This window comes from Camelina sativa, chromosome 8, assembly GCF_030686135.1.
Source record: "Camelina sativa cultivar CO46 ecotype springtype chromosome 8, ASM3068613v1".
In the NCBI taxonomy this organism is placed as follows: Eukaryota; Viridiplantae; Streptophyta; class Magnoliopsida; order Brassicales; family Brassicaceae; genus Camelina; species Camelina sativa.
Window position 1 is genome coordinate 27,212,745 of NC_141887.1, and position 24,998 is coordinate 27,237,742.

At 34.9% G+C, this 24,998-nt stretch overlaps 4 protein-coding genes and 1 pseudogene across 9 annotated transcripts in view; 1 reads left to right on the forward strand and 4 right to left on the reverse strand.

Moving 5' to 3' along the window:
• Nucleotides 1-241: 241 nt before the first annotated feature.
• LOC104768865 (uncharacterized) overlaps nucleotides 242-24,998 on the reverse strand; it is a 48,638-nt pseudogene continuing 23,881 nt past the window's right edge. The window contains exon 2 of the transcript XR_015563964.1: nucleotides 242-1,188. The product of XR_015563964.1 is annotated as an uncharacterized LOC104768865 (transcript). The remainder of the gene's footprint in view (nucleotides 1,189-24,998) is intronic.
• On the reverse strand, nucleotides 3,279-4,286 carry LOC104708439 (zinc finger protein GIS2-like). Its single transcript, XM_010425013.3, has one exon. The coding sequence runs from the start codon at nucleotides 4,122-4,124 to the stop codon at nucleotides 3,540-3,542; it is 585 nt and encodes a 194-aa protein (XP_010423315.1). The 5' UTR covers nucleotides 4,125-4,286; the 3' UTR covers nucleotides 3,279-3,539.
• LOC104708440 (histone-lysine N-methyltransferase ATXR4) lies at nucleotides 5,513-8,201 on the reverse strand. Of its 2 annotated transcripts, XM_010425014.3 has the most exons (7): nucleotides 7,828-8,201; nucleotides 7,533-7,588; nucleotides 7,158-7,284; nucleotides 6,802-6,871; nucleotides 6,524-6,706; nucleotides 5,858-5,929; nucleotides 5,513-5,754 (listed from the first exon to the last, which is right to left on the reverse strand). In XM_010425014.3, the coding sequence occupies exons 1-7, from the start codon at nucleotides 8,179-8,181 to the stop codon at nucleotides 5,636-5,638; spliced, it is 981 nt and encodes a 326-aa protein (XP_010423316.2). In that variant the 5' UTR covers nucleotides 8,182-8,201; the 3' UTR covers nucleotides 5,513-5,635. The 2 variants fall into 2 exon arrangements, 1 of the variants encoding a protein (XP_010423316.2); XR_015563963.1 differs by lacking the exon at nucleotides 6,802-6,871 and having other exon boundaries at nucleotides 6,524-6,723; nucleotides 7,828-8,181.
• LOC104708441 (uncharacterized) lies at nucleotides 8,181-12,128 on the reverse strand. Of its 2 annotated transcripts, none has more exons than XM_010425015.3 (4): nucleotides 11,746-12,128; nucleotides 10,161-10,502; nucleotides 8,776-8,999; nucleotides 8,181-8,678 (listed from the first exon to the last, which is right to left on the reverse strand). In XM_010425015.3, the coding sequence occupies exons 1-4, from the start codon at nucleotides 11,965-11,967 to the stop codon at nucleotides 8,360-8,362; spliced, it is 1,107 nt and encodes a 368-aa protein (XP_010423317.2). In that variant the 5' UTR covers nucleotides 11,968-12,128; the 3' UTR covers nucleotides 8,181-8,359. The 2 variants fall into 2 exon arrangements, with proteins under 2 accessions (XP_010423317.2, XP_087318095.1); XM_087461969.1 differs by having other exon boundaries at nucleotides 8,218-8,678; nucleotides 8,776-9,020; nucleotides 11,746-12,099.
• On the forward strand, nucleotides 15,378-24,953 carry LOC104708442 (ubiquitin C-terminal hydrolase 12). Of its 3 annotated transcripts, none has more exons than XM_010425016.3 (32): nucleotides 15,378-15,798; nucleotides 16,126-16,195; nucleotides 16,403-16,553; nucleotides 16,653-16,810; nucleotides 17,148-17,413; nucleotides 17,510-17,728; nucleotides 17,813-17,921; nucleotides 18,063-18,178; nucleotides 18,485-18,583; nucleotides 18,701-18,810; nucleotides 19,115-19,189; nucleotides 19,399-19,477; nucleotides 19,564-19,710; nucleotides 19,787-19,867; nucleotides 19,959-20,078; nucleotides 20,310-20,432; nucleotides 20,777-20,851; nucleotides 20,971-21,059; nucleotides 21,280-21,388; nucleotides 21,477-21,545; nucleotides 21,621-21,728; nucleotides 22,031-22,086; nucleotides 22,197-22,374; nucleotides 22,460-22,561; nucleotides 22,646-22,717; nucleotides 23,018-23,083; nucleotides 23,234-23,299; nucleotides 23,691-23,774; nucleotides 23,880-23,996; nucleotides 24,086-24,160; nucleotides 24,252-24,338; nucleotides 24,443-24,953. In XM_010425016.3, the coding sequence occupies exons 1-32, from the start codon at nucleotides 15,769-15,771 to the stop codon at nucleotides 24,482-24,484; spliced, it is 3,348 nt and encodes a 1,115-aa protein (XP_010423318.2). In that variant the 5' UTR covers nucleotides 15,378-15,768; the 3' UTR covers nucleotides 24,485-24,953. The 3 variants fall into 3 exon arrangements, with proteins under 3 accessions (XP_010423318.2, XP_010423319.2, XP_087318091.1); XM_010425017.3 differs by having other exon boundaries at nucleotides 15,582-15,798; nucleotides 16,129-16,195; XM_087461965.1 differs by lacking the exons at nucleotides 23,691-23,774; nucleotides 23,880-23,996; nucleotides 24,086-24,160; nucleotides 24,252-24,338; nucleotides 24,443-24,953 and having other exon boundaries at nucleotides 15,607-15,798; nucleotides 23,234-23,311.

The window sequence follows — 24,998 nt, forward strand, 5'->3', positions numbered from 1 at the left end:
AGCCTGCATCTATCTTTACAGAAGTTCATGCAGCAAATATTCAATTCCTAACAAGTCTACTCTTACATTGCTAAAAGACATGACCTGAGCCTCTACTGTACATTACGCATTACATTAAACAAAACCACTATCCATGTCTACTACAGTTACCTACATCTTTCATGAACCTCTCAATTCAATCTCTCCATAACAATTCCATATGCACAAAGATCAAAACTTTGGTGTTACACATGATCAGAAAGATGTCAACGCATGAAACTTAGCATATGAAAAGGAGTTTTGAATACACAAAGATCCAGACTGAGATTTTGCAGTCAGAATTAAGAAAACAGCAGTCACAAGACCTGCATCGTTACTACATCAGAAGCGAACAGATCATAAAAAACGAATTTTTAAAACCAAAACAACATACTACAGAAAACTCAAAAATCAAAACTTTAAAAAAGTGCTTAACTAAAACAACCACACTAGAGTCAACATTGAGCTATTATTATTATAACCCAAATCATCAGATCAGATTCAAGACCTGATCAATTCGTCTTTGGATCGGGCATAGGGAACAAACCACCAGCACCAGCAGATCCTCTAGGCGGAGAGAAGCCTAAGAACTTCTGAAGATTAGTCCTTATGCTAATAGAACAAAGCAGATACAGAAACGCCATGGAACAATCAGTGGAATCATCGCCTTTCAATCCTCTATGACTCATCTTCCTAACAATCGTAATCGGATGAAACGGAAGCTTCGCTACAACTTTTCCTTCGAAAAGCGAGTTCAACAACCCGAACACAACGAAGAGAACCAAAGCCACAACGGCACCAGATTTGAACTTGAAGAGCGATAGATCTCGGCTCGATTCCTTTAAGCTGGATTCAACGCGATCTATCTTCTTCGTCTTCGACTTTTTGACTGTTAGCTTTGAGGAAGTGTTATCAGTCTTCATCATCTCGAGCTTCTTTGAGGCTTTGTCAATGGAAGATTTCAACGATTTGTAAGAGCTCGTGCGATAGATTAGGATCCATGAGATTGCTTCGCAGACCAACGCCGTGCAGAAGGAGATTCCGACGACGGTGAGACTATCGGCGTACTTGAATGAGGCGAAGAGAGGTATCGCCGTCGCCATTGCTCTCTTCCTCCTTCTTCTTCTTTCTCAAGCTCTCACAGATTTTGATTGAGTTTTTAGAGTCAAACTTTGATTTAAAAAAAAAAAAAAAAAAAAAAAACTAAAAAGCCCAAAAACGAAAGAAAAGGGCCAAATGCTTAAAAGCCCACTAGTAATGGATAATAGTAATACTGTAAATTTTGACTTTATTAATAAACGGCATACCATGTGAGTTTGATGACGTTTTATTGAAAGTGAAACGACAGGATTTTTACATTCGCAATGTTAGATGAGACAGTTTTGAGATTTGTCGATTTTTGAGAGACTTTAGAGGTTTGGATTTAAATGAAGGATTTCAAGACTTAGTGGTTCTGTAATTATGTTTGTTATTTTAGGTTTGTGATTGAGCATTTTGTTTTTTATATATTTCGTTCGAAATAATTAAAGTCGATTTCTCTCCCGAAATCACAATTCTCAAATCCTAACCCTAATATTTGAGGAACTAATTAACCATACATGCACAAATCTTAACCGATGTTACGTTGTAAAAGAAGGTGGGGTTATTATTATTTATTTGTGTAGAATTAGATCAGATGACCATGATACATATGATAATGGTTTGTGCTAGTTGATACATATCACCGTAGGATGGTCAAATTTTCTGAAGAGATTTCATCTTAGATCAAACTAATCATCTAGGGAAAAATACGACATGGTAATTTTCTTGTTACATATTCATATAGTACATAGAATGTAAGCACTTGGTTATGTTGCACACTTGCACCCAAAAGTATTTGTGGAAAAAACGTGAGCCAAATAAAAATGTGAAGTGAGACATCCTTTTCTTGGGCTATATATATTTAGGTAACATAATAATTTTGGTATCAGTGTCTCTTATTCAATATCCCATTTAATTTTGTAAGAGGGGTTTTGAATGTATGTGGGGGCGGCATGAAACTTCGTTTATTTATTATGAAACGTTTCCTTTGTACTTCGTATACAGCATAAGTTGGATTAATATTTAAATTTGCTATAGAACTTTATATACATGTACCCACCACGGCCTCTTCTATCACCCATCACACATCAATAATTGTTTCGCATATCATCAACTAGGATCTGATGTTGTTGATTCATGAATCATTCTAGTTAAACTTCTCAGTTCATCCGTAACCACTAACCAGAATTGGAAACTTGTCTTTTTTTCTTATCTTTTTTTAATCATAGGACTGTCAAAATTAAATATTGTGATTTAAGACCAGACTGATGTTTTGAGAACCGTCCGCAAACATTAATTTTGTGAACGGTATACGCCTTTAACGTTATCACATCACATAAGAGTATAAGACTAGTTACTTTATGCTAATTACAGTGTTTTGAAATTTTCTATAATATATCCTAAAGGTCATTTTACTGAACATTTGTGGTGGCAGGTGAGTGCAGTAGTATAATCATTTCTGCTTAATTCAGATGTCTTTATTATAAACTTTCATAATGAGATTTTTATTCACTTATTTGCTAGAAAACAATTTTTTTTAATTATAATATATTAAAATTTGTCAGCCTTTTACTTAAAGAAGAAAAGTGATATTTCCACAATTTCTATATATATATATAAAACATTTATTTGGTTTGTCTTATTGTTGGGTGGGGGACGAAATAAGCAAGAAAAATTGTAAACATGTTCAACTTAAACTTAGTGGTGATGTATCCTTTGGGGACCCTTTAGCGATTCGCTTAGATTTGAAAGTTAATGATATTGGCGTGGACATTTCAGACCAACCAAACTATATATATATTTCCAGATAAAATATATATGTTATGTTGCCAAAACCAATACAAAATAATAATACTCCATAGGTGGTGATTTAATAAAAGAGAGCTCAACTAGCAAAAATGTTAGTTAAGCAGAGCTTCCGATTTTGTAACTACTTTAAGCGATACACTTTTAAGTTTCTAAAAGAGAGAGAACTTTTTTTCTATGGTTGCTAAATACCAAATCGGTCGTTTACACTTAATCGCCATTAGACGTGATTGACGAATGTTTCGCTTCTAATCACCACACTAATCAATTAATAAATTTACTTCTTTTAGATAAAGTTTGATGTTTTCCAAGTGAATCTGAAAAGAAAAGATAAAGTTACATATTTGAGTAGTGAAACGTGTCCGGTTATATTAACTGAATAATTACTATGGTTTATAAGTGTGTAACTGAATATGTTTACATGTGACAAAAACAAATTATTACTGACAAACCAACTTTCTTAACCAATCATCTTTATTAAGCTTAATTGCTTCAGTAAAAGAGTTTTTCATCTGCATGAACTAGTTTATCTGTTATTACATTGATGATATCTATAGGATTACTTCTACCATACGTAATTAAAAAAAATCTATTAGAAAAAAGGAAAAAAAGCTAGAGATATTGAAGAAAAGGAATTAGAGCCGTAGATCCAAACTCACGTGGTCTGGTACATTCGCCTTGGACTCGTAAAACAGACTACGCCTGCTGCTACCACCAACATACGTCGTCGGCCTAGTCTGGTTATCGCCGATGAACAAAGGCATATATCTATTGTAAGATGGACCGTCGCGATTAAATCTCGCTGATGAGTTATACCTACGCCAAAACCCTAATCTGCTGGCGTCGTTGATTTGAGAAGCTTCAACACCAAAGCGATCCTCGAAGAACGTAGAAGCAGCAACGTGGTCTTGGTGGCGGTGGAATATAGCTGCTGCGTTTGAATGGAGATTGAAGCGTTTGATTTGTTGACGTTCTCTCTTGTGAGCGTTTTGATGGCCACCTAGGGCTTGTGAAGTAGGAAAGTGCCGAAAACAATAGTGGCACTTGAATCTTCTTTTTTCTTTGTTATTTCCTTTGATGCTTTCAGTACTTTTTTCGTTGAAATTGTCTTTGGACTCATCAGATTCTTCATGAGAAGCTCCAAACTCGAAGCCAAAGAGGCGAATCGGTCTTTCCTTCGGAGAGAAAGAGTTGACATTCATGAAATCATGAGTCTTCATTCTAATATAACGGTGGTGGTGACTTTGGAGGCTAAGAACAGAGAAAAGAGAAAAATTGTTGAGTGGGAAGTAAAGGAATAATACTTTGTATTTCTATGTTTAGATTTTTCATTCAACTTTAGTGTTAAAATTAGCAACTGGAAAGTACGGTCTCCACTATGTTTCTTACATTTAATTCCCGATGGGCATTGAATAGTTAACCTATAATAGACGTATTCACACACATTTTGTTTTTGGTATGTAGCACGTATTTATTCGGTTTTAGCTACATTCTTTCTAATTTTGCTAAAGATATAGTCTTTATAAAACTTGAAGAGTTGCTAAAGATATGTAGATAGAGATTAGCCTGACAAAACTTGAAGAGTTGAAGTAAACTACATTTGATGACGAACACATGTAGACATTAGATAACGATTCGAACATCCCTCATTATACTAGGATGCACACTTGCCAAGATCCGTAGCTAGCAATTACTATCATTGAAATTATATACTTACACCTATTTATTTTTCCTTGATGATTTCTACCCGTCGAGCTACCATCATTGATATGTCATGTCAATGTTTGATGTTTTTATATAGTACATTTGTTTGATGTCAAGAAGATAGTCGTGTATAGATGTATCTTTAAGGTTCCTGTTTATGTTTTAAATAGTGACAGCTTGTAAGAATTTGATGGCCTGTGACTGTGAGGCTATAGCTTAAATCTCCCTCGTGATACAAGTACATTTTTTCTTATGATCATTTTAGAACAACCATGAGTTATTTATGTTGCATCATCTAATCAAATCAAATCCTTTCTACAATATTTTTATTTTGAGTAGTTAGTACTATCCACATAACGAAAAGGTAAAATAAAAGAACCATGAATTAACATATAGTACAACTTTTCAGGTGGATCCCTCAAATTAATGTAGTTAGATGGTAAAATGTGTTATGTCACATCTTTGTTTCCTCACCTGCACGATTCTTCTTTTTAGGTTGGATTTTGCTTTTCGTCTACTATCAAGTACGATCTGGTTAAAAAAAAGTTTCATTAATGTTGCTTTTCATGACAAAGTGCAACATTGACGATAGATTTGTTAGTTTCTCATATTTGTTGTCTCGTGCAAAGAATGAATGACGTTTCTTGCTAATGTACTGTTATGGGATGATGTTGATTAAAAGTGACTTACAGAAAGAGTAATGTGTCTCTTCGTTTTCCTATTTTATTATCAATTGGGTGAACGTGGTCGACCATGAGGAAAGAACATTGGTCGTGAACCAGAGTATTAGTTAGTTGCTCACACGACCGAGTCGCCTCCGGTTGAGATCGCCTCCGGTTGAGATCGCCTCCGGTTGCCTCAACCAAAGAATAAACAGCTTAAGCTACTCTAATGTACCATAAAATTCCAGGAAACCATTGAGAGTTTGTTTTTATATTTAAAATTACTTTCGTCACATTTTTTTATTTATCGTCTTCTCACTTATATTACATAAAATATATGAAAAGTGAAGATGGGGAAGAGTTAATCAGTCACCGGACTGGCAGCGTAAGCAGTTGCAAAGGAAGCCAAACCCTTGAGAGAGTATTGTTTGTCGCGCCTCATATCTCATGCTTGCATCTATATAACATATCCGAAGCTCTTCACCTAAAAATATGCATTTATTGTTACCATTGAAGTGAAACATGTACATAAAAACAGAGATTTATGCTTTATAGAAAACTCTGTTTTTAAGTATGAAACACCAAACCTTCTTCAACATCGCGTAGAGTGCTTAACCTTGCATCTGCATTCCGCAACCATATTATGTGCGCGTTGGGATCTGTGCACATACAAACTACTCATCACTTTCTTCTCCACAAACTAGGTGAACATTTGTTTGGGGTCTAATACATGTTGTAGCCGCATAATAGATACGAGTATATGACAACAGTTTCCAGAAAAATTCAGGCAAAGACTCACAAGGATTTGAACTATCTCAGACGATATTATCCAGAGAAAACCAAACAAAGAAAAACATTGGACCAAGTAGTAAAGAGTAGATTTAAATTCCTGATTAACTCGTGTGAGACAGTGGTATTATTAACTTCCAACAATTAGATAGAGACAGTTGTCGAATATATACTTCTTTTGGGTTTTCTTCAAAATTCTGTTACTGTTACTTTGCTTGTTTCTCAGTAAAACTTGATTCCATCATGTTCTTTACCCTAACAGTATAACTCTTCTTCTATACAAACTTCTATTCTTATCTTCTACTTCTACTCTTTTCTTTTACATTACAGTTTCTTCAAAAAGATTGTAAATTTCCTAACAGGGAAAGATTGTAAGACTCTTTTGCTTATGATGTTGGTACGTTAAAGCATCTCTTTAAAAAAAGACCGGCATAAAAAAGAACAGAACAAGTGAATATTATTACCACAGTCATGATTGTAGAAGGACGGTAGCATATAAACGGCATGGCCAACTGCACCTTCACATTCAACAGAAGCTGCAGCCAGTGAAAGAAGGTCTTCGCCACATGAGCCTCCAACCAGATCAATACGAAATGCATTGATGCGAATCCGGGCGAGTATAGCCGTATACCACTGTTTTGTTAGAACTTCCAGATGTTAAGGACTGTAAATAGCAAATAGAGAAAAACATGAACGCTGGAGATAGAATGGATTTGATGTAAAAATATAGCTCCAAGGATACAAGCAACATCTTCATCCTTAAAATCTGCCTTCCTGAAGGCATTCCATAACAAACCATAACCGTCTTCTATCTGAAACAATAACAAGCAAGTGACTATACAGCAACAAACCACTCTGTGGAGAGCCATAGAATTCGTCATGAAATTCTTATTACTGATTCATGGCTGTAATGAATACTACAGCGACAAGGTCAGCTACACACAGTGCAATGCATGAACAATACAAGAAACTCAGGGGATGTAATACAAAGTCTACATAATTTTCCATGTTTGTGATCAGCCCGTGTATTTTGACTCGAGAGTTTCAAAATCTATTACTAATTTATTAGTGTATTATTTGTCATCCTCAATAACTCACCTTTGAAATCATCGCAGAAGATAAAGCAGCTGGCTGAAGTATGTCAAGACAGTCAGCAGGCAGAGCACCTGATATTATCATACAAGACAACCTCTTGACCATAAGCGGGTACTTGAAGTTGTGCGTCCTTCACAAAGATTATAGATTTTAGTCATTATCAGTCCCAACAGAGAATTACCAGAGGAAAGATTCAAGGAGCCATATTATAGCCATCCACATAAGCAAGACAAACTAACAGATACCTGAAGCTATAACTTCCTTATTTTTCCTTATTCCATTAGAACTACTAGTCTACTATAGTAACAAGAGAGTACTTGACTGTATAAGACTCGCTTAACAAAGAAACCAGTAAACACGGTTGAGTATCATACATACCTACAACAATCAACAAAGCTTGACCAATCTGCTCTGGTTTCAACATCAACAAAACCCTGTAAAAATCATCAAAAATAAACAACCCATGAACTCAAAAGTATACGTATGAGGATTATGATTCATCTCTAAAAGAAAGTGATGTGTTTATCTCATTGAAGCATTTCGTCATACACCTTGTAAGCATTAACTTTAAACACCACAAACCGAATTGGGAAAGCAATCCATTGACATAAAAGCGAATCGTACAGCACAGGATTATATTAAAGACAGTAAAGAAAGAAGAAAAAAACATAACCTTTGAGTTCTCTTGGCAGTCTTGACTACAATACGAGACTCCACGATCTTGAACTTTCTCAGAACCCATGAGTTTCTTAAGGCAAAGATAACAAACAGAGTCGAGGGAAACAAGAGAAGGACAAGCTACGACGGGCTTCGCCGTGTGTATGAGATCTCCAGCACTGATTCTACGCGTTGCGAAAACAGCACGACCCGCTGGCTCAGTGAGTCCGACTCTGATCGGTGGCGGCCCGGTCTGACATCCGTCATCTCGATTCGACGCAGCAGAGGAATAGAACAACGGAGGCGTCAATGGCTTAAGAAGGCGCGAGAGACAACAACGGCTATAACGAGTTAAAGCTAATCGTGACATTTTTGTTTTTTTTTTTTTGCTTTCACAACGAAGAAGGAAACATACAAAGGATATATATATATAGTATAGTAGTTTGAAAATAGCCCCACAACTTTAAAATTGAAACAAAAACACCCTTTTTCACTTTTTCTAATTTAACTTCAGGGAAGTTTGGATATTATTATCTCATCATCATTATCTAAAAAGTTGGTAAATGTTTAGAACCGTCTTGTTGTTGGTGGTGGTGGTGAAAATCCATCTTCATCTCTTTAGGAGGAATAAAACAATCAACAGAGAGACCAGGCACGTCGAATGCAACATCGTCTATAGTCCATCTCTCTTCCATTCTAGTCACAGAGATTCCTCCTTTGAGTGTCTCTCCAAATCTTGAGATTAACACATCTGTTCTACCTGAATGCGCGATTACTACTTCGCTACCTTCGATTGCTCGGTAATCTTCCATCCACGACGACATCGAGGTCTCCCAATATGTTGGCATAGTTCCTGGTATCTGAATCCTGCGTATCAATAACATAAATAATTGTTCTAAAAGTGATTTTGATTTCGGTTAGCAAAACCCTATACCAAACCAGAATTAGATTAATTGTTACGTACCTGGTTAGAGAAGAGTCTTCGAGGCAAATTAAGAGGCCACTTTTCTGGCTGAAGTAACCGAATGCGACGTGTTTGATCATCTCAGCGGTAGAGTCACTACGTCTTGATAAATCAATTTGGTCTGTTGATAACTTGAGGATGAAACAATCTTTCCCATTGATTTCTTTCTCTCCAACGAATTGTGCCGATGAGAAAACTGATGATATTGTTAGCGGATCCAACCCCTGATTGTGTGTTTCACGTATCTATACGTCAATCTCCCATTAATAGAATTAAGTACATGTATCCCTAGCATCTCTATACGGATCAATAATAACTAAATATGATCAATAATAATAACTAGCAATTCCATTACACAGAAGTCCATTGATCCTCACAATCCACATTTGAACCGTACATTAGAAACCTTAAAAGTATTGGTTTCATTCCATTAGCAGGTCTGTTTTTAGTAATTTTGACAATTATCAGAAATTTATACAACATATCATTAACTAATCTCACGAATAATGTAGATTTTAGTTTGTAATTATATCCCCATTTACTAAAATTTGTGATTTAGGTAATACTGTACTAGAAAATATTCATATAATATTAGTTTGATTATTACTTTTAAACTCGGATATAGATTTTAGATTTGTAATCATGCTACCCTTTCAGACAAAAACGATCTGGACCACCACCAAATAACAAAATAGAAAATTACCCCACATGGATGACAATATACATGTATAAGAGCAAACATAAAACTTGTTTAGTGTTAACACATATTTTTAACTGAAGACCGATAAGAGAGGTGTAGTTTTAACAACGATACAAAATTACAAACAATTATTGCTAACTAGTGACGATGAATGAACCACATTAAGTCTGAGTAACATATACTAATGTTTTTATTCCAAGAATCTAATAATTGTATAAAGTTGGGATCAACTTTTCTTATTTAAAAAGAGAACTACGTACGTATCAACTTTTGAATCTCCATCCAACCTTTAAATCCATTTTTTCAAGCGCATGATAAAGTCAATTAGTAGCACGTGACTAAGGCAAGGCAAAAAGAAAAATCTCATGAGAAAGCTCAAAAAAGCATCTCCCAAAGTGGAATGTCAGATTCAACACCTTCTCCTTTTGCCTATATAGTAAATTAATCAATATAAAATTACATGTTTCTTCAGCTTTCACTAGCTAGAACCTAGATGCATTTGCTATACTTTAAATCTTGGAACTCTACCCTTCCAATTTACAAGTTTTTTGTCAATATTTTTATAGATTATGATTTTTTTTTAATTTGTTTTGGGGATTATTTGATTAAATGGTCTATTTATCCCAAAAAAAAAAAAAAAAAAATCTCCTTTTTAAACAAATCAAAATTGATGGCATGTACTTACTTGTAGAGCACGACGCAAAGGACGTATGGCGCCTTTAGCAGCATGATCGCCGAGCCATGGTGTATAACGCCAAGTTATTTCTCCATCACTACCGGCTGCTACCTTATGGCCGCCACCAACCAACTCGATGAGCCATTTTTCAGGTAGCATTTGCCACATGACGAAGCATCCCTTGTGAGACACAGACGAGGCATTACCAACGGTGGGTGAGCTATTAATGTCATTCACCATACTCATTGTAATTTTTCCGGTCACAAAAGTGTTTTTAATTTCTCCTGCGAGTTTCTTGCATCCGGTTGCTGCTGCAAACTGTTGTATTATGTATTGTGCCGATGATGATACCTAATTTAATGAACATAAGAAAATGGAATTCGTATGATTTATATGCACATATAAGTATGAACCTGAGCCTTTTATCTTCGTTATTAATATGTTAAAGATCATATTGTAAATCATATTAAAACTACGGAAACATGCATGCAATTTTGTTTCTTTAAACAGTAAGCTTTTGGATATAAACAGATAAGCTATGATTCGGGTTTCTGAAGCTTGTACATCACAATATCAATTTAATTTAAGTTTTTTTTCCCCCTTTCTAGTACAAACCATGTTTTTCTCTACTGAAAACAAAATAAAATAAGAAACAAAAATATAATTCAGATCTGAAGACCAGACGCTCATTATAAAGGGGGGAAGGTCTCCTTGAATTATTTATGGATCTCGTGATTGACTCTTGCATTGATTATATATGCTTATTCTTTCTCCTTTTTTTTTTTTTGGTTTACTGTTTTATTATTTTGCAATATATGTATATGTAATTGGGTCGCTTATATTGTTATACCAAAGTAGTTGAATCTTGTTGTGTGACACTGACCTGTTATTGTCCACAGATTTCGGCAAAACACACATCTACCATGATATCTCTTTTGAAAATAAATTAGTAGAGTACTCTATAAATAGATAGATAACATAGCTAGCTTTTCCACCTAGCAATATATATTCTTCTAGTACTTGACTAAACAGGAGTTTTGAAAAGAGGGAACTATACTAATAAAAAAATTAGAATACTAATTTAAACCCGATAAAATCTTGTAAATAGTGTATTTTCTTCTGAAAATCAAAAGATATGTGAAGATATATATTTTCTGAATTATCAACAAATACCCGCAAATTTCCTTATCTAATAATATAAAAAGGTTTGCATATGTTATGTTTTTCATAAAGGTTTCCACTGAGAAAAATAGTATACCAACAAACCATTTATAAGGAGGTGTCAACTGTCGTCAGGTGATGGATAAAAACTTAAATGTCAGATTAATAGTACTCACCATTAAAAGCATGTCCGAAAACGTTTGATCTAAATTAATACCAAAGATGACGACAAAAATAATATGCGAAAATATTTCGAATGCGAAATGAAAAAAATGATAGCACTATACAAAAAAAGGATCAGTAAACTAATCCAATTTAATGCACCCACCAAAGTTATAGTATAGTATTCTTTTGTTATATACAAAGTCGACGAAATAGATGAATTTCATATACGTATGGAGTTGTTTATGCAAGGTAAGGCGTATAAAAATACCTGGTGGAGAGAGATTTTGGAGAGAGGAGGGACAGGGAAGAGAGGACAACCCATAACACTGAGAAGAAGCTTCATATCTGGTTTTTTGGGGAAGACGATGATCTGCAAATGTGTTTTTATCCATTTCTTCCATGATTTGGATCTAGTTGATCTTCTTCCTCTTTCTTCTTCTTCTTCTTGCTCATCCGTTGGTTCTTCCATCAATGGTGCTAATCTCTGCATTCTATCTCTCTATCTCTCTCTCTCTCTTTCTTTTGGTCTTTCTTTCTCTCACTTTGTACTTACGCAGCTTATAGCCTTAGTGCGGTTTTGTTCACCTTTCGTTTTCTTTGTTTGTTAATTATTTGTTATGTTATTTTCTCTCTCTTTGTGGAAAAGTTGGCATATGTAACCTTTTTTGAGTTATCTTTAGATGATTCGATAAACCGGAAAATTTCATACCCGAACCGATACTAATCATGATTAAGTGATGAGTTAGCTATCAAGTCATAACCTCACATTGAGTATTATTAGGTATCGGGTATCTATTGCTTCCTATTTTACTTTACTGAGATGAATAATGTATATCTCTATGATTTTATATGATCTACATTAATCTTATAAGAAATTGTGAACTCGTTTGGAGTCTCCGAAAATAGTATATATAATAAAGTTTCTACCTACCCGAACTGCACTACTTAATTACTTTGTTATTCTATACATCAATTATGTGTTTAAAATTTCTAAACTATACAAAGTTGTAAAATGAACTTCAAAGTTCAAAAGCTAAGTATTTTTATTATTATTTTTTTTTGGTAGAAACTCAATTCTATATTTTAAAAAGAACAATATTACAACATTATAATAGTCCTCACTAACACCAAGTGTAACCTTAGCTCAACAAGTGTATGATCCAATACAAGCTTCACTGAATTTGACAAAAGTGAAACGCTTGAATATCCCAAATTTTTATGCAAGATGGTATTAAAATTCAAAGTTTGGTCATGTGAAGATGAAAGTAAAAGGGACGCAATGAGAGGTGACTTGTCCACGTCGTTGTATATATCCGGTTAGTCTTAACATTTTTTCGTCCATTGGGATTGATAAATTCCCTGCTTAGAATTTTTGTAATAATAAATATAGTTCGGCGGTCATCTCACAAATGAGACAAAAAAGCAGATAATCTGGATAAATCAAGTCGATTTATGATGACGTAATTTGAACCTAATCTTAATTACTTCCAAGTTTTGATGATGATGGAGAGTTAGTTTGATTATAAGAGTGTTATTAAACAAGTAATCATATATTTATAATAAGCAACTTCATTCAAGTTCTCAAATTTTAGCTTACTACAATTGATATACTGAGTTTTTTTTCTACATATTAGCCTTGAATGATTACTAGTTTTTAAGTGGATTTTGGTTTTTGATTTTTTTTTAAATCTATTTTTCTACCATTCAAGATTTTTAAAAATTGGATTTCAAAAGTTAGGAAAACTAGTTTTTTAAGTAGTTTTTCCAAATTTCTAAGAGAAACTAAAAACTTTAATTTGAGGTTTTTGTGGAAAACTTCTATTTTCAACATAATGTTTTATTTTTGACATTTTAATTTATTAATTTTTAAATATACAGCAAAAACCAAAAACCAAAAATTCAAAAACCAAAATCCAAAATCCAAAAACCAAAATGTAAAAACTAAAATAAATGAAAAATCTATTTTCATTCATAACCATTATGTAGATAAAGAATATAGCGCTAAAAAATTCAAAAAAAAAAATTCACTAGTCACCACTCACCACCCACTACTCACCGGTCTTAAATCTCGAATGAACTGTCAAATCTGAAATCACATTAACCATTTTTGATCAAGATTGTGGGTTTCCCTATCCTAACAAAAGAGCATTGATGTCAATAAGTAATATTGACAGTTTTTTGAGGAAAAGTTGTTCATCTTAATAAAGGCTTAGTAAACAAAAGCAGAGAAGAGAAAGCATCCTAACATAACATTCCAATAATTTTCATATCCATTTTCATGTGTCTATGATTTTCCACATTAGGAAGAAAATAGAAAAAGAATTTAGCAGAAATCTTATTTACTCAGATCAGAGAAGAGAAGCACACCCCTACGAGCAAGAACCAAATGCAGAACATAGACACCATCTATGTTGAAACATTTGGACGTTCTGTCATCATCAAGCTTTTGCCCGACATTGATTAGCCTGAAAATAAAGACAATGAGATGAAATCCAACAAAGTAGGCATAATGGCTTAAGAAGAACCAAAGAGAAGAGTGCTTTTGTTTATGTAGAGCATGGTGACGGATGCAACAGAATTCAAACAATGTCATCCAAAGCCGAAGTATATACAGACCAAAGCCATGAGACCCGAGTAAGGAATAAACCCCACATAGTCATTGGCTTAAGAATTAGAACCAAAATCTAAGGAATGGTCGAGTAAGCAATGTTAAAAGTAGAGTGGTGACACCAAAACATTACCTTATGGTTAAGCCCATATGCATTCTTCCAACCAAACATGGCCGTACGCAATGCAAGGAAGTCGTCGTCATCATCAACTTCAGGGTGAACAAGAAAACCATCTTCATAGATGTCATACAAGCTAGCAATTGTGTACTCATCACTTGCGTAATCACCACTTGTGTCGTCCTTATCATCTTTTGACACCTAATCTTAATTACTTTCAAGCTTGATGATGATAGAGATTTACATTTGGTTATAAGAGAGTTATTAAACAAGTAATCATATATTCATAATAAGCAACTTCATTCAAGTTCTCAAATTTTAGTTTACTACAATTGATATATTGAGGTTTTTTACATATTATGTAGATAAAGAATATAGCTAAATCTAAAAAAAAAACTCAAAAAAACTCACTAGTCACCACTCACCGGTCTTAAATCTAAGATGAACAGTCAAATCTGAAATCACAATAACCATTTTCATCAAGATCGTGGTTTTTCCTAACCTAACAAAAGAGCTTTAGTATCAATAAGTAATCTTGACAATGTTTGGAGCAAAAGTTGTTCATCTTAAGAAAGGCTGAATGATCATCTTCTTGATTCATTATTTCGTAATCTAATTGCTGACACATAAATTCCTAATCGCGTGATTGGAGAATTCTTGTACTTTGTTTTCTTTCTAAAGTTCATTTAAAGGTTCAATTACATTTGATTTAAGGATGCATTATAACAAGGTTTTTTAGTTGAATAAATTTTTACATTCATTCCAAAAAATAAAATAATAAATTACCATTATATAATTACTTAGATTTTTTTTTTGGACAAAATATAATTTTTTTTTTGTTGACTGACAAAATATAATTACTTAGATAAAATGCCATTTTTCAGTGCCTAACAAAAGAATTTAAGAAACACATGAACAACAAACATGCGGCTTTCTTAAAAGCCCAGTTCTGTCAAGGTCCAAGTTTAAAAAAATGTCTTTTTCTTCGTCAAAAAAAAGTCTTGTTTTTCTTTTTTGTATTTTTTTTGTTCATAGCAACACGTATTTATCTTTATAAAATAAAAACATAATATATCTCGGTTAATTTATTTGGTTTTATGGAAAAAAAGTAAATTGGCAGAAAAGTAAAAAAAAAATAATCAAAACAATAATATTAGTACGAAACTTAAGAAAAACACAAGAGCAAAGAAGTCCCACGAGGTCAGGTGGGATATACATAAGTAACATAATCTTTCCAAGCAGCCACGTCTTAGGAGTTTTTGTATGACAGTAGCATCGTAAGGCTTTTACGTGTCGCTTTCTCATTGGTCTGTCTCGTTTGATAGACCCAACCTCGGAAAAATTATAAATCTGAGACGGTCTGGAGTAAAATTACATTAATAACCCTTTACATTATCGAAAATATCAGAATAAATCATTATATCGAAGCGGAGAAGGAGTAAAAGAATGAGCGATTGTATTTTTCTCCTTATAGTCACTTTGCCTTGTCTTTGATTTTTCTCTGTATCGTCGGTCTCTCTCTTTTTTGCGTTTCTCGATCCCACCGTCTAACCCTTCTCCGGCCAATGACTATGATGACTCCGCCTCCCGTTGATGTAATCTCCGATTCTTCATTCTCTGTGTCTCTTGTTAATTCGTTGTTTCCCCCCTTCGTCGCTCGTTGTGTATCCGCGCTTGAATCTGCTTCTGATTGTTTCTATAGCTGATCGCTTCGGTGTTTTTTGTTTGGCTTTGATTTGAATTTGAAGCGGTTGAATCTTCTTGCAGATGCTGCGATTTTTGTTTGTTTTTTTTTGGTGTGTTAGTCTTAGTGATTGTGGTTTGTATTTTGTTCGTTTTGATCACCGTAGGCCGAGATTAGGGTTTTTTTTTGGGTATATGTTCTTACTTTCTGATTATGTTTGTTTTTAATGTTTTCGCAGCAGCCAGAAGATGAGGAGATGCTTGTGCCGAATTCAGATTTGGTCGACGGTCCTGCTCAGCCTATGGAAGGTAAGATTTTCGTGGTTTGATTCAATTTGTTCCGCTGCTTCAGTTTCTCGTATCTTTATGCTTTGGGTGGGATGGAATCGATGAGATAGAGCTTTTGGATATTAGGCTGCAGTGTTCGAGGGTTGGATTGATGGTTTACTGTACTTAGGGTTTTGTCAAATATTCCTGCTGTTTATGTTTTTTAATCAACAGTTGATGTATTTGTAGTTACCCAACCTGAGACTGCTGTGAGTACTGTGGAGAACCAGCCAGTTGAGGATCCTCCTAGTCTGAAATTCACGTGGACTGTCCCAAATTTCTCTAGGCAAAACACAAGGAAGCATTACTCTGAAGTATTTGTCGTTGGAGGTTACAAATGGTAATACGGTGTACCTACCTTTAGTGTACTTCCTTGTTGCAATTGTTTTATTAAATTGCATTTTGATTTGTTGACACCATTTTGGATTTGCTTGTGCAGGCGCATATTAATTTTCCCAAAAGGGAACAATGTCGACCATTTGTCCATGTACTTGGATGTTTCTGATGCTGCGAGTTTGCCCTACGGTTGGAGCAGATATGCTCAGTTCAGTTTGGCTGTAGTGAATCAAATCCACACAAGATATACCATTAGAAAAGGTACTTGTAATTTATTAATGATGTTCATATAAACGCTGGATTTTGCGTGCATGCATGCGCATATACTATGCACAGGAAAATAATGTTTTGCATACGTTGAAATGTTGGGCTGGAAGAAGGGGATCGCTTGAACTTATTGGAATGCAATTTTTTTATTACTGTCTTTAGCTTTACCTGAATGCGGAGTGTGAAAATCAAACATATTCCTGTTATGCACCCTTTTATTATTTTATCAGACTGAAATATCTTCCTTGTTTCTGGCGAACTTGGTATATCATATTGTAGCTGTTGGTGATACAAGTTTTTCACTGACATTATGGTTCCTATTGTTATGCAGAGACGCAACATCAGTTCAATGCAAGAGAAAGTGATTGGGGATTTACATCATTCATGCCTCTTAGTGAACTCTATGATCCTAGTAGAGGATATTTAGTGAATGATACTGTTTTGGTTGAAGCTGAAGTCGCTGTACGTAAGGTTCTTGATTACTGGTCATATGACTCTAAAAAAGAGACTGGTTTTGTTGGGCTCAAGAACCAAGGTGCAACTTGTTACATGAATTCTCTCTTACAGACACTATACCACATACCTTACTTCAGAAAGGTTAGATTCGCTTTTGTTTTTTTCCTCCAGTTTGTGAAATTCTACGGTTCTCACTGAATTCTAAACCAGACGACTGAATTTGCATGTTGCTTGTAGGCTGTATACCACATGCCGACAACTGAGAATGATGCACCCACAGCAAGTATACCTTTGGCTCTCCAAAGTTTGTTTTACAAGCTCCAATATAATGACACTAGTGTTGCAACAAAAGAGCTGACAAAGTCGTTTGGTTGGGATACATATGATTCTTTCATGCAACATGATGTGCAAGAACTCAATCGAGTTCTCTGCGAAAAGCTTGAGGACAAAATGAAGGTAATTTTTCTTTTGTTGTTAGGCCGTGATTTACTTCTCAGTTGGTGTTTCTTGTTTTGAGCTTTTTTTAATCCTTTTCTATAGGGAACTGTTGTGGAGGGAACAATACAACAGCTATTTGAGGGCCACCATATGAATTATATTGAGTGCATAAATGTAGATTTCAAATCTACTCGGAAAGAATCATTTTACGGTATAGTAATATACAATATCACTATTCGTCTTATTCTATTTATACAGTTACAGTCTGTTGTCTTATTCTATTTATACAATTGCATTCTGTTGTCTTTTTCTATCACGTCAACCTTATTATAATGTTCTTATCTTATGGCAGACCTTCAGCTAGATGTTAAAGGCTGCAAGGATGTTTATGCTTCTTTTGACAAGTATGTTGAGGTTGAACGTCTTGAAGGAGACAACAAATATCATGCAGAAGGACATGGTTTACAGGTCGGTTGTTTTCACTCTTTCTTTTTCATTTTGGGTATGGGTAAGTGATTAACAACAGGCAACAGGCTTATTTGGGTATCTAGCAACTCTTTTCTCACCTTTACTATTCTGCATACTAAAAAGTGTGGATATTTCATAATGAGAGAGTTTTACGGAGCAACCTAAACTAGGAGATATTGTGAAACTTTGTTAAGTAGTATTGTCCTCTAAGCCAACTTAAATAACTACAGGCGAAGCTGTTACTATGACAAATGCAGTCCCCTTATCTAGTCTTATTCTGGGGGAATTTGATGTCTTTGGTTTCAGGATGCAAAAAAAGGTGTTCTTTTCATTGACTTTCCACCGGTTCTTCAACTCCAGCTCAAGAGGTTTGAATATGACTTTATGAGGGACACCATGGTGAAGGTTAGTATTTGAATTCACATGCGCCTACGAAGTGAACTTGTGGTTGTGACTATGAATTATACTTTCGCGTTTGGTGATTCTTGGATTTGTGAGTGCTGATGTAGCTTTTATTGATAGATAAATGATCGGTATGAGTTCCCTCTTGAACTGGATCTTGATAGAGAAAATGGAAAGTATCTATCCCCTGATGCTGACAGGAGTGTCCGCAACCTTTATACTCTTCACAGGTATATATTTTTCTTTTGATCTTTCGATTCAGATGTAGTGGATTCCTCAGGAGGTTGCATTCACAGATTATTTTCTCTATAGAATGCCACCGTTTATTATGTGGTATGGCGTCTTGCAAATTAGTATTTGTGTGATTATCTGCTAGGTCTTCTCAAGGAATCTGCTGTACGTAGCTAAAATTTACACCTGTACATGCACAGTTGATTATTATTTTAGGAGTGAAAGATATATAAAAATGTTATCATTTTATTTGGTTGCTGTTGTATTTTCCTGTTTGACCTGCTAGCTGTTATTTGTCTGCAGTGTCTTAGTTCATAGTGGAGGAGTACATGGTGGGCACTATTACGCTTTTATAAGGCCTACACTCTCAGATCAGTGGTATGCATCATACTATCGTCGAAATGACATCCGTGGTTTTTTTTACTCAAACAAGTTTTATATTTTGGGAGCTACTAAGTAGTTGAATTTGAAGAGTAATTTAGCAATCTTATGCTGATGTTATTCTCAAAGTCACACTTTTGTGCAGTTCTCCCAAATCATGTTTGTGAAATATTTCTCATAAACTAGTTCAAACTTCTACTTTTCAGGTATAAATTTGATGATGAACGAGTAACCAAGGAAGATTTGAAAAGGGCATTGGAGGAGCAATATGGTGGTGAAGAAGAGGTTGCATTTTCTTACTCCATTTTCTATGATTTGCACCCCAATCTCAATTGCTCTTTGCTGACATATTTGCTTTGGTGTCTTTGCAGCTCCCACAGACTAATCCTGGTTTCAATAACCCTCCTTTCAAATTCACAAAGTACTCAAATGCATACATGCTTGTATACATCCGGGATAGTGACAAAGATAAAATAATCTGCAACGTTGATGAGAAAGACATAGCAGAACATTTAAGGGTAATTTTTTGTGTGGCATCTTCATAGTAATTTATTTGCGTCTTGTTTTACCTGATCTGTCATTACATTTTGACAGGTGAGGCTGAAGAAAGAACAAGAAGAAAAGGAAGATAAAAGAAGATACAAGGCACAAGCTCACCTATTTACGATAATCAAGGTTTGTTTTTCTTATTTACTTACGCCTGATAGTATGCTTTGGAATGTTTCAGAGTCTAGTTTCTCGTTACTAATATAATCTAACATTATAGGTTGCAAGAGATGAAGATCTTAAGGAACAGATTGGGAAGGATATATATTTTGATCTTGTGGATCATGACAAAGTTCGCAGTTTCCGGATCCAGAAACAGACACCATTTCAACAATTTAAGGTACTTGCCTGGGTATCTTATATTTCCCGTTTCCAAAACGGGAAGAAATTACAACTATTGATGAAATGGGGTATGTGAAAACGGTAATTCTGGTAACTCGATTTTGTCTTGAAAGACGAAGAACAATTGATCTGGATTTCAGGGAAATTTTTTAAATTGCTGCTAACTAGAAAGTTCTTTATGTACTATAAACTTGAACAATCGTTGATCTTCAATTTTATGATAATACAGGAGGAGGTAGCCAAAGAATTTGGAATACCTGTTCAGTTACAAAGGTTCTGGATTTGGGCAAAGCGACAAAATCATACATATCGTCCCAATCGCCCCCTTACGCCTCAGGAAGAATTACAACCGGTACTTTAATCCTTTTCAATGCGATTCATGCACATAGTTTGCCTCTTTCTTCTGGACTACGAGTTTATATTGAATTAATACTATAGCTATTATAGAATCTGATCATCTACTACCTTTTGATTTTCTATATTTACATCTGATTTTCCAGTTCCAAGTATTTTGGAACCTGTTATATCTTTAGATCAGAATTCCCAGTACAGTTTATCTGTCTGTTTTGAAATGAATTTCCCTTGTTTATTATACCGGTAACTTTATTTTCGAAATGTTGGAATTATGTTAGAGTCCTGTACTAATAATTTTATATATGTCACGTACTAATGCGTTTTGAAAAATTGTTTTTGTAGGTTGGACAAATAAGAGAAGCATCTAACAAGGCAAACACCGCAGAACTGAAGCTTTTTCTGGAAGTAGAGCACCTGGTAAGAACTCCTGGTTGCAAAGTTCAATTGTTGAGACCTGTATCAATGAAAGAAAAACAGAAGCTAATTGATCTACAGAGAAGATGAGCTTTTTTGTAACTAATTCTTTAAAAATGCAGGATTTACGTCCTATCCCTCCTCCTGAAAAATCAAAAGAAGATATTCTTCTTTTCTTTAAGCTTTATGACCCCGAGAAGGCAGTATTAAGGTAATATTATTTCCCTCTTATTTATTCTCTTTGGCTTAATATATAAAGTGGTATACCACTACTTAAGTAACAATTATTCTACGAGAACAAGATCCTTCTTCCCTTTTTTATGTGATCAGAAGAGTTCTAACCGTTTTCTCTTCTTTTGTCCCTTTCTTTAATCCACTATACCTTGTTTTCTTTTTTAACATTTTTTCAAATATTTTTCTTGTACTACCAGCTATGCTGGCAGGCTTATGGTGAAAAGTTCCAGTAAGCCTATGGATATAACTGGAAAGCTGAATGAAATGGTTGGCTTTGCTCCTGATGAAGAAATAGAACTTTTTGAGGTTTGCAGCTGCTGGTGCCTCTTAACATTTTTATCATGTTTATGGTTATTTTTTATGTTATTTAACAGTTTTTGGGGCTTATTTACAGGAAATCAAGTTTGAACCTTGTGTTATGTGCGAACACTTGGATAAGAAAACTTCATTCAGATTGTGTCAAGTAATGTTTCACTTGTATCTACCGAATCTTTCAGTCTCTTTTCTCTTTGGTGACATTTGTGTTTCTTGCTAGCAGATCGAAGATGGAGATATCATTTGCTTCCAGAAACCTCTAGTTAACAAGGAAATTGAATGCCGATACCCAGCTGTGCCTTCGTTTCTTGAATATGTCCAGAATAGACAGGTATAATTTACTTAGTACTGTTCCTTAATGAAACCTTGGTAGAGGTAGACTAAGAATAATTCTCTAATGATAAGCTTTATGAAGTAGCAATAAGTTTTTAATTATTAAGGCTGCACTGGTAGAGTGGTCTCAATTTTACTTGTCAAAATATTTTATCATCAGAGCAAAATGTCTGTTGATGTTGTGCAATCCTTAATCTGAGCATCGTGTTTTCATAGCAAATTTGAGGATGTTCTGTGAAATTGTCTCTAGCTGGCATGTTTCGGTTGGCGACTAACTATTTTCGATTTGTAATTTTGTAGCTGGTCCGGTTTCGTGCGCTGGAAAAACCTAAAGAAGATGAGTTTGTTCTGGAGTTGTAAGTACCTCTATAAACGAATTTGTTTCAAGTTGTTTTCAGTGAAATTTCATAATTATTTTTCTTTAGGTAGAAGCTGTTTACTTATTTCATAATTATTTTTTCCTTAGGTCGAAGCTGCACACTTATGACGATGTCGTGGAAAGAGTGGCTGAGAAACTTGCTCTTGACGATGCATCCAAACTTAGGCTCACATCTCACAATTGCTATTCTCAGCAACCCAAGCCTCAGCCTATCAAATACCGTGGAGTAGACCATTTGTCAGATATGTTAGTTCACTACAATCAGGTAATTGACGCGAAGTTCATTATCCTTTATTTTTTTTCTTACTATATAATAAATCTTTGCTTATTCGATTTTTTTTTTTGGTCAGACGTCGGACATTTTGTATTATGAAGTTCTGGACATTCCTCTTCCAGAATTGCAAGGTCTTAAAACCTTAAAAGTTGCTTTCCATCATGCCACGAAGGAAGAAGTATGTGTAGACTATCATTTGTGATTCATAGTCTTCATTTGAACATTTATTTAACTTTCAAGCCTTTTAACCATCACTCTACAGGTAGTAATCCACAATATCAGACTACCTAAACAAAGCACGGTCGGAGATGTTATTAATGAACTTAAAACAAAGGTGGGTCAATTTAGCTGCAACTTCTCTGTCAAATGGCTTGTTTAGTTTTGTAAATAGTATTCAATCGTCCTTATTGATCTGTGGATTGTCTATATATCACTGAGAGGACCACGTTAAATTAACAATCCACTGATTTTGAAGGCTCAAAATTCACATCCAGATTATTGGGCATCTATTACTGACCTCCATATTTGTTGCGGAGAAAATTTCGATTTCCGGGCTATAGATTTTAATAAGTTTTTCAATAATGTTACTCATTTGATGTTATGCAAGTAAATCTAAGGTCTATGCCTAAATCAGGTGGAGCTTTCGCATCCGGATGCAGAACTGAGATTGCTGGAGGTGTTTTACCACAAAATCTACAAGGTAACGAACGACTTCTTATCTTTACATTATCGTCAATGTTGTTATGAACCTAAAGATGATGGCTTCTTGTCTATTGTATCTCCTGAAGAAAGTCTTGCAACCCTCCAGAGTATAATGAACATTAATCCGATGTGTTTATATGCCTTGCAGATTTTCCCATCAACTGAAAGAATTGAGAATATAAATGACCAGTACTGGACTTTACGAGCTGAGGAGGTATGTTACTAGGCTGCGCCTTCTTTTTCTCTTACTTCCATCATCACAGTTCTTTGGTATTTTTTTAAGTCTTAATGGTATCACTGTTCATTAGTTATGTTTTCTAAGTATACTAGTAGATTTGTTTCCCTGTGATCTCAGAATGCAATTCGTTTTCAAAGTCAAATTAAAAGAAAGAGATGTGATAGTCTTATTCCATGGATGTGTTATATTCTTAGCACACTAGATCAGAATGCTTGAGGCGGATCGTATGTGTGTCTGGGGATCATGAAACAGTTTGATATGTTGTCAAGAACATATCGTAGCCGATTGTTTTAATATCTTATGCAAGTTGTCCCTGGTTTTTAATCCATCCTTCAGAGATGTTGACTTATGTTCTCCTTACTCTCAGATTCCAGAAGAAGAGAAGAACATCGGTCCTAATGATCGCTTAATTCTTGTGTACCACTTTGCTAAGGAGACTGGACAAAATCAGGTGAAAATCAGTTGTCAAGTTTTTGTTATGTAACTTTTATAAGAGTTTTAGTCCCTTATGGGGAGTGTGTGGCAAAGGGTCTTATCAATTTTTTATGTTCCTCAGCAAGTGCAAAACTTTGGTGAACCCTTCTTCCTGGTAATCCATGAAGGTGAAACTCTTGAAGAAATCAAGAACCGCATCCAAAAGAAGCTTCATGTATCCGATGAGGACTTTGCCAAGGTATGTACCATTGAGTATCGATCAAAGCTAAATCTCTGTTTAGGGGAAACGGTAAACGGTACAATTATTAATACTTCATTCATATGTAGTGGAAGTTTGCGTTTATGTCAATGGGGCGTCCAGAGTACTTGCAGGACACAGATGTTGTTTATAATCGATTCCAGGTTCTTACTTTCTCCTCCAATTTTCTAGAAAAGCTCATGCTAATATCTAAGATCTAACATTTCCGTCTTCGGATTGAAAATGGTAAAACAGAGAAGAGATGTCTATGGTGCTTTTGAGCAGTACCTCGGGTTGGAACACACTGACACTACTCCTAAGAGGGCTTATGCTGCAAACCAGGTAAAACTTTCTTATAGTTATTACTTTAGTAGATACATTTGCCTAAACCAAAGTCCTACTTTTGTTAAATTTTTCTTTTTTCTTTTTTTGCTTTCTCCTTGTAGAACCGACACGCATATGAGAAGCCGGTGAAAATATACAATTAGCCCCGCGACAAAAGAATGAAAGACACAATTGTCAGCGAGACATTGTGGGAGCAACGTTGGACCAAGGCATTGATTGGACCAATGCATCAAAATAAGGAGAGGGAAAGAGCTGAGTGTGAGGGTGTGATGGATGACCGTAGGATGTTGTAGAAAATTTGGTCTGATAGGGTTTTGGGTTGCGCATTTGATAATGTGTTTTCTATTTTTTTCGTCTTTCTTTCTTTCGTGCTTCAATACTTTGTGTTAATATATGGAATGTGTGAAGACCATTGGCACATGCAACTTTTCTTTGAAACAAAAAAAACGGAAGCCCGTCGCTTGGATTCGGGAGCGCAGTTTGGCTTTCAGAGTTTATAGAATACCGAAACATTTGTAATTCTAGAGATTGGGGGCTTAAGAAGATTTTTTTGACTGGGGATTGTATTCTTTTTGCAGTTTTCCAATTATTATTGTTTTTGCTTTGCCTAAATCATTTGGAGCTAGGTTTACAGCTCTGCAACATATCCATCTCAGT